The 9,367-nt window shown below is 40.4% G+C and overlaps 1 protein-coding gene across 1 annotated transcript in view; it reads right to left on the bottom strand.

Annotated features, from left to right (window-relative positions):
* dennd5a (DENN/MADD domain containing 5A) overlaps positions 1 to 9,367 on the bottom strand; it is a 47,324-nt gene that overhangs the window by 8,934 nt on the left and 29,023 nt on the right. The window contains 9 exon segments of the mRNA XM_019886469.1: positions 36 to 118; positions 892 to 1,073; positions 1,157 to 1,275; positions 2,211 to 2,356; positions 2,437 to 2,558; positions 3,722 to 3,850; positions 5,980 to 6,067; positions 6,150 to 6,292; positions 7,771 to 7,899. Of these exon segments, the coding sequence (XP_019742028.1) occupies positions 36 to 118; positions 892 to 1,073; positions 1,157 to 1,275; positions 2,211 to 2,356; positions 2,437 to 2,558; positions 3,722 to 3,850; positions 5,980 to 6,067; positions 6,150 to 6,292; positions 7,771 to 7,899 (1,141 nt within the window).

Here is a 9,367-nt window from a genome sequence, read left to right as displayed (position 1 = left end):
CAGGATGGTGGCTTGTCTAGACTATCGTCTCCCACCTCCTTTTCCGGTTTGTGGAAGTGCTTCACGATGCCGTTGATGGCTTCTCCCACTCCCTCCTGGATTTGACCTGTGTTTAACTCTGCCAGAAAAGAAAGAAGGCAGGGCTGATGAGTAAAATAGCATGGAGGGAAAAATAGTTTTTCTTATCAGAGCGCTGAAATGTAACAGTTCTATTTCATCCCTACGGACTGCCAGAGGCGGTGCTGAAAGCACTGAATGTTCGCTTTGCGCATGCGCAGTTTGAGTATGCATATTAAAAAATGTCACCTTCGACCCCAGGATGACCTTGGGATAGGTAGAGGGTTCTGGGTGTCACCAGAGGTTCGTTTCCGACAGAATCTTTCAGTGAACATGAAGATTCCGAGTCACAGAACGCTCTGGTGGTCATTCGGGATTCATAGTCACATTTGGAACTTTCATTCGATCTGCTTTTTTTTCCAGATTATATGACATAACATGTTATGATTTCAAAAACAGAGATAAGTGGTGACAGCGACGTTGCATCAGTCAAGTGTTTTCACAGTGCCCTCAGTTTCACGAGGCAATATGTCACTACATATTGAGCCATTTATCCTCTCATATGCAGCCGCTGACAACTTCGCTGAGGGCGGCCATCTTCAAAATCGTGCGAGCGGCGAAAGCGTTTTGATTTCCCACTGCTAAAATGACGGGCACACGGTGAGTTTTGTACCTCGTGAGGGGAAAGATATCAAACCTGTTAAGAGATTTGCCTCGTGAGACAGACAATGCCCCAAAAACTAACATGTTCTTGTCAGACTATCTAAGTATGCGAAAAAAGAAAATGGACGACATGATTGAAGTTTGGCAAATTTGTGTGGAGCGGTTTCTTACTTGGCTTGCTATTTGGTGAGATTGTCACAAATCTCCTCATCATCCCCGGCGACTGCTGCATTGGCGGCGTGCGACACATCCTTTCATCGTTCTCTGTGACGGGCGTCATCAGCTCCCCGACGAGGATCCTCTCCAGGCTGCCGTCATCCACGCCTTTGCCCAGCCACCGGCCGCACGGAAACCTGCCCGGCAAACAAGCTTGTTTGTCTTGTGCTCTTGGTGAAAGCAATGTTGGGGTGAATTTTCTTTGAAAAGCTGCACTTACTTGTATGTGTGTCCTGTGATCTCATTACGGACCATAACGCATTCCACCAACCACTTGGCGTAGAGACCCGTGTTATCATGACCCATCTGCACTGTGGTCAACTTACCCAGGTTCTGGCACTGGAAGGGAAGGGACATGCTCTCTTTAAACTTTGGGTCAACACATGAGGTGAACAGAATAGTCAAAAATTGGAGTACAGTTACTTTCGAATAATATGACTCAAGTAAAAGTAAAGGTTATCCCTCCAAATAATTACTTGAGTAGGAGAATTTAATGGGGAAAAAAAACAAACGTCTGAGTAAATAACGAGTAACTTCTGTTTTTTTTTTTTTTTTTAATTTAGAGCATGAACATCAACAGACAAAATATAAAATAGCAATGTAGTATTCAAATATCACCCAGTTAAAACCAAGTTAAATTAAATCTGGATAAAACCATAAAAGGAAGGCAAACTGCAATGACAGCACTTGAGGCAGAAGTCTCTCAAATAACCAAAACAAATTGATCGCGCAAGAAATCAAGCAATAATAAATAGATATAAATAAAGTAGCAAGCTCAGTGTCATGGACTCTAAGTGTTGTTTCTTCCTACTAATACTCCAGTAAAAGTCTAACAAGTACAGTTCATCCATAAAGGTGCTTCAGTAAATATAACGGAGTAAATGTCGCGTTACTACCAACCTCTGGTCAACACACCGGAAAACAGGTTTCAAAGCATGATTGAAATCATATGGAATTGATTTTTGACTTATTCAGAAAAATGCAACTCTCAACTTAATTCAAGTCAAATTATTGTGCATTGAGAATGACCCATTGCTTATGACAAGTGGCGTAAAAATAGAACCGTCCACATACCGTATTTAAAAAGTCAGCCAGAGCCAAAGAAATTACATACAGTATATGTATACACTATGTATCAAGTACAGTTTATGCTCTTGTGTTTGATTTTAGCCTACATCTAAAAGACATCGAATGGATGATCTAAAAATTCAAGTGTTGCAAATTTATTTTCAAGAATTTGTGTCAGAACATAAAACTCAAGAAACGAGACAAACCTCAAATGTGATCTCCTGAGTGTTCCTGGGGACCTGCAGGATGCCCGTCTCAGCCAGTTCACCTGAGACGCACACCCAAGGATTGGCTGTAAACATGGAGCCACCCAGCTTCTTACTGGGAACCACCACCACGTGATAAGGGATCACTGAAAGGCCAAGGAGACAAATGTCAATAATTTCAAGTTGAATCAACACCAAACCTAAAGAGTTTATTAGGTCAACTCACTGATGGTGGTGAAGACATTGGTGAAACAGAAGTAGTCCACTGCGTTGAATGACAGCAGATGGTAGAGAAACTGCTCTTTCTCATCATCGCAGCGCAGGAAAGCATATCGCTTGTATAGTTTTCTAAAATGAAGGTGGATTGACAAAACAAAACAATTATTTTGAGCACGTCAGGCTTCCAGCGAGGTATGTACCCAATATCATCAAGGCGGTGAAATCGTTATGCTACATTTCCAGGAAGTTTAAGGCTAATTTTCATTGGAAGTGAAGAATTCTGTAAAATATGCAAAATTGGAACGTTTCCATTGGAATTAATGGAAATTAAATGGGATTGAACTGATTAGTCAACTAGTTGACTCTGTTACTCCGCACTGACGTTTAACACTGGTAGTCAACTAATTGCTAATCGCGAGTTTTTGCAATCTTGTTTTACAATCGGCCAAGTTCCAGAGGACTTTCAACTCGCCCGTCTAACTCACACCAATTAAAACTACTGTATAATTTGCATGATGGTGAATTGCATTTTTAAATAGTTTTTTTATGTGCTGCTTGCTCGTCGGAATAAAGACATTCTTTACATGAAACGCGTCTGTGGTACAAAAAAAAAGTTCTCTCCATCTTCCTTGAGCGACGAAAGTTCACACAAACTTGAATGGACCAAGTGATGGCTCGTGACTCAAAACAATCAAAAAGTTGGGGCCCCTCTAAATAATGGCACTTTTTCTTTAGTCCCTTTAGAAACTAGTTATCTAGTTTTAGTCAGGATTACGATAAAATAGATTTTAAGTGTCCTATCAAGAGCCAAACTTGAACTTTGTCAATTACTAGATTATTCCTGCTAATTCCCATGGAAAAGTTTCAACTTTCAAAATTCACAGAATATTACAACCTCTAATATGACATATATACTCCAGATGACTTTGATGTTTTGCAGTTTCAGAGAGGTAATTTATTATAAAAAAAAAACAAACAAACCTCTGTTGTTGGATGGAAAGCACAACTGTGACATGAGGTCATAAAGGCAGACAGAAAGCCACCTGACCTAGTTCACTTCACTCCCCACCATATCTATTATGAAGTAACGTGGATGTGAATTATTTATGCAACGGCAGACTACAGTGTGATGTTTTGCAGTTTCAGAGAGGTAATTTATTATATATGAGTGGATCACATTCTCCCACAAACATCAAGTAGGTTGAGTTATTCTATGATTTTTCAGTGGCAGAGAAAGAAAAATATTTTGGTTGCATTTGACAGAGGACCCAGAGTGATCTTGTTCTGCTCACTTGGTAAGCTCGAGATCAGACAGCAGCTGCTTCAGGTGTCTGGAGAGCAATTTCTTCTCCATGGAGAGGCGAACCCAAGCTCTGGCCTTTCCCACGTCGGTTTTGATCTCACTTATGTTTTGAATGTGTCTGAGGGGAGAAACAGCTCATGTCAGAAAAGTCTTGTACATAAAGAGAAAGACAAATATTAATCTCATATCTAATATCACCATTAAATTATTACAATGAACCCAGGCGTATTTATGATTCGGCATTTGCTAATGTACTGATTTTATTTTGTGAAGCTACCATCTGTTATTCACTCTTCTTATGCTCAGGCCAAAGCACTAAAAGTACTCCTGCCAAGGAACTATGGTGAAGTGAATTGGCGGAGCTTCATTCAGGAAAAAGGTGTGTTTTGCCACAATCTTGTCGCATCTCATTGCCAAGGAAATACGTTGACGTGAGTTGAGGATTTTAATTTAGACTTTGGTGCCACTGAACTTTGTCAAAATGAATTAGGAAGCTCCACTTACATAAAAGTTTATGATGCCTTCATGTGGAAACTTGTGAGTTGAAGAGTTTCATTTCGACAAAAGAACGGCAGTTCTTTGCCGTCATTTTGTGGCACCTCGGGCAATCACAAACCTTTACCACTATATGTCAGTGCCAACAAAGTATGTTGAAGTTAATTGGGTAGCTTCATTTGGACAAATGTTTTACTTTGTTTTGTGGCCAAGGAACTGTGTTGAAATGAGTTGAGTAGTTTGATTCAGATATAAGTAGTGCTTTGCTGCCATTTTTTGACATTTACAGGCAATTATAAAACTGTTTTGTGGGAGCATCAATTACTTGCTGATTCGTACTATCCGTGGCATGGCTGAGTTCCTAACCCCTGCTAATAGCATGGCAAGACTGCTCCACAAATACGTTGGGTGATTCATTGAAGACTCAGATGTGGCACATTCACTGTATTTACATTATTGTGGACCTAATGAGATATGTATTGGATGAGGATTTTGGTTTTCATTAAATTCCTTTAAAGCCATTCAAGTCTTTGGTTTGACAAAAACAAATTCCTCTGTAGTGGGGATGTACCAGTCCACATTCGTGTGTGTCATTGCTGCAAGCCACGATCATGACTTCAATGTCCAGACACGTTCCCTTCCACTCCACCTGTGCCAGAAGCTTGTCTACTCTCTTCTGCCTTCTACAGCTCCCCCACCCTCCCATGTCTCAATCCTTTAAATCCAATGAGTAACCCATTTTCTCTGCACAGCATCTCCATGGCAACAGAGGTAACATTGATAATGATGGCCAAATATTACAGTGACCCATTGCCAAGTTATGAGAGTCTAGCAATCTTCTGAACATAAAAATCGATTCCGTGTTATGACAAAGAAATGAAGGATGAAAATGAGTTAAGGGACGTGTGACGATTGTTTTTGTATTGTGTGTCAAAGTAACGGTACGTTAACAGTCTTGGGGTCAACATTGAGTTGGGTGGAGGGGGAGCGTCTTACCAGGAGCACAGTGCCGTGTATGTACGTGTGTACATATGCGTGTGTGTGACCTGATATAACCCAGAGGGCGTGTGCGTGTGTGTGTGTGTGTGTGTGTGTGTGTGTGTGTGTGGTAATTAGGCTGGAAGTAATATCCTGATACACGCACTTCTTGATGCAACACAAATGCAGACGCCTCATGCTGACAGTTCTGCAGCCATAGTACGAGTATCAGAACACTCGCACACACATTCACACAAGCACGTATAGATACAACAAACAGTTGACTGATCTGCTACGTTTAACTTTACAGTGGCGACTTTAATGATGACTTAATATACGGACATCATTTGTGACTTAAACACTTACTAACAACATTGAAATTAATTGAAACGCTATTAAGATGTCTCATCCAACCCACTGTCCACGCCCCAAAAACAATACTATGAATTGTTTTTGATGTAGCTATTTAATAAAGGCAAATATAACTATTACATAAAAAACATAATGAATGTAAAAAACAAAAAAAGACTGTTTTACGAAGTTTAATTACTATACGTTGGACAAGCTGAAATTAACAACAACAACAGCTGTAGTCTTGTTTGCGTGCCATTAAGGGGCATGGTTTAGTGAGTGATGTCAGGAACTTGGCTGGTTAATCTGCATCAAGGTACTTCTGTGTTATGTATTTAAGTTGAGACTTCACAGACATCGAGACAGTATCAGTTTCCTTCCACTTGGATCCAAAAATGAGCCTTATTGTTCTTTTCTCCTCACCTCATGTCCTGGATCAGGGACACTTTAAGTGGGGGCATGGCAGATCCACCACCATCCGATTTCCGTCGTTCAGTGTCGTGAATGAAACCTGGGACATAAACGATCTCCAGGTTATGCTTTCAGTCTTATTACTTTTTATGCCAAGTCAATGTCTGAATTTGTTTTTCTACCTGGAGGTCCCAAACCAGCTGGGGTTGCACTTTTCTTTTCTTTGCTTTCCTGGTAATGTAGCAGGTGGGACCACAGTGCAGATTTACCCTGAAAATAGAAAACCAAATCCAACTGTGCCAGAGTAACCCTAGACTTACAAGATCTGTCATTACACACACAAAAAAACTGTCATCACACCTTTAAACATTAACAAATAAATAGGAGCTAACACTCTTGAGCCAAACAATGCCTCACTTTAGAAAAAAGAAGAAAAATAGCATTCTATAGTATTGTGCTTTAAAAACAAAACAGGAAACAATATCATGAAATAGAATGTTTACATCATGATTTCATGCATTCAACGTGCGACTTCTGGTGAGTGTGCGCGCATGTGTGTATGCGCGCTTTGGTTTAAGTGGGAGGTGGTTATTTTACATGCATTATATAAATTAAAAGATACTCACAACTGCTCTGTAAGCTACAGTAATATTGGCTTTCTTTTGGATATAAAATTTGGATATAAATATGTCAGTGCCAACAAAGTATGTTGAAGTTAATTGGGTAGCTTCATTTGGACAAATGTTTTACTTTGTTTTGTGGCCAAGGAACTGTGTTGAAATGAGTTGAGTAGTTTGATTCAGATATAAGTAGTGCTTTGCTGCCATTTTTTGACATTTACAGGCAATTATAAAACTGTTTTGTGGGAGCATCAATTACTTGCTGATTCGTACTATCCGTGGCATGGCTGAGTTCCTAACCCCTGCTAATAGCATGGCAAGACTGCTCCACAAATACGTTGGGTGATTCATTGAAGACTCAGATGTGGCACATTCACTGTATTTACATTATTGTGGACCTAATGAGATATGTATTGGATGAGGATTTTGGTTTTCATTAAATTCCTTTAAAGCCATTCAAGTCTTTGGTTTGACAAAAACAAATTCCTCTGTAGTGGGGATGTACCAGTCCACATTCGTGTGTGTCATTGCTGCAAGCCACGATCATGACTTCAATGTCCAGACACGTTCCCTTCCACTCCACCTGTGCCAGAAGCTTGTCTACTCTCTTCTGCCTTCTACAGCTCCCCCACCCTCCCATGTCTCAATCCTTTAAATCCAATGAGTAACCCATTTTCTCTGCACAGCATCTCGTGTCCTGTCAAGAGCCAAACTTGAACTTTGTCAATTACTAGATTATTCCTGCTAATTCCCATGGAAAAGTTTCAACTTTCAAAATTCACAGAATATTACAACCTCTAATATGACATATATACTCCAGATGACTTACCAAAGTTAGAGCAAATTGGCTTTAAAAAAAAAAACAAACAAACCTCTGTTGTTGGATGGAAAGCACAACTGTGACATGAGGTCATAAAGGCAGACAGAAAGCCACCTGACCTAGTTCACTTCACTCCCCACCATATCTATTATGAAGTAACGTGGATGTGAATTATTTATGCAACGGCAGACTACAGTGTGATGTTTTGCAGTTTCAGAGAGGTAATTTATTATATATGAGTGGATCACATTCTCCCACAAACATCAAGTAGGTTGAGTTATTCTATGATTTTTCAGTGGCAGAGAAAGAAAAATATTTTGGTTGCATTTGACAGAGGACCCAGAGTGATCTTGTTCTGCTCACTTGGTAAGCTCGAGATCAGACAGCAGCTGCTTCAGGTGTCTGGAGAGCAATTTCTTCTCCATGGAGAGGCGAACCCAAGCTCTGGCCTTTCCCACGTCGGTTTTGATCTCACTTATGTTTTGAATGTGTCTGAGGGGAGAAACAGCTCATGTCAGAAAAGTCTTGTACATAAAGAGAAAGAGAAATATTAATCTCATATCTAATATCACCATTAAATTATTACAATGAAACCGGGCGTATTTATGATTCGGCATTTGCTAATGTACTGATTTTATTTTGTGAAGCTACCATCTGTTATTCACTCTTCTTATGCTCAGGCCAAAGCACTAAAAGTACTCCTGCCAAGGAACTATGGTGAAGTGAATTGGCGGAGCTTCATTCAGGAAAAAGGTGTGTTTTGCCACAATCTTGTCGCATCTCGTTGCCAAGGAAATACGTTGACGTGAGTTGAGGATTTTACTTTAGACTTTGGTGCCACTGAACTTTGTCAAAATGAATTAGGAAGCTCCACTTACATAAAAGTTTATGATGCCTTCATGTGGAAACTTGTGAGTTGAAGAGTTTCATTTCGACAAAAGAACGGCAGTTCTTTGCCGTCATTTTGTGGCACCTCGGGCAATCACAAACCTTTACCACTATATGTCAGTGCCAACAAAGTATGTTGAAGTTAATTGGGTAGCTTCATTTGGACAAATGTTTTACTTTGTTTTGTGGCCAAGGAACTGTGTTGAAATGAGTTGAGTAGTTTGATTCAGATATAAGTAGTGCTTTGCTGCCATTTTTTGACATTTACAGGCAATTATAAAACTGTTTTGTGGGAGCATCAATTACTTGCTGATTCGTACTATCCGTGGCATGGCTGAGTTCCTAACCCCTGCTAATAGCATGGCAAGACTGCTCCACAAATACGTTGGGTGATTCATTGAAGACTCAGATGTGGCACATTCACTGTATTTACATTATTGTGGACCTAATGAGATATGTATTGGATGAGGATTTTGGTTTTCATTAAATTCCTTTAAAGCCATTCAAGTCTTTGGTTTGACAAAAACAAATTCCTCTGTAGTGGGGATGTACCAGTCCACATTCGTGTGTGTCATTGCCGCAAGCCACGATCATGACTTCAATGTCCAGACACATTCCCTTCCACTCCACCTGTGCCAGAAGCTTGTCTACTCTCTTCTGCCTTCTACAGCTCCCCCACCCTCCCATGTCTCAATCCTTTACATCCAATGAGTAACCCATTTTCTCTGCACAGCATCTCCATGGCAACAGAGGTAACATTGATAATGATGGCCAGTGACCCATTGCCAAGTTATGAGAGTCGAGCAATCTTCTGAACATAAATATCGACTCCATGTTATGACAAAGAAATGAATGATGAAAATAAGTTAAGGGACGTGTGACGATTGTTTTTGTATTGTGTGTCAAAGTAACGGTACGTTAACAGTCTTGGGGTCAACATTGAGTTGGGTGGAGGGGGAGCGTCTTACCAGGAGCACAGTGCCGTGTATGTACGTGTGTACATATGCGTGTGTGTGACCTGATATAACCCAGAGGGCGTGTGCGTGTGTGTGTGTGTGTGTGTGTGTGTGTG

Source organism: Hippocampus comes, unplaced genomic scaffold (assembly GCF_001891065.2).
Source record: "Hippocampus comes isolate QL1 unplaced genomic scaffold, H_comes_QL1_v1.1 scaffold261, whole genome shotgun sequence".
Lineage (NCBI taxonomy): Eukaryota > Metazoa > Chordata > Actinopteri > Syngnathiformes > Syngnathidae > Hippocampus > Hippocampus comes.
The sequence above is the reverse complement of the archived record's forward strand: the minus strand, read 5'-3'. Positions and strand labels throughout refer to the sequence as shown.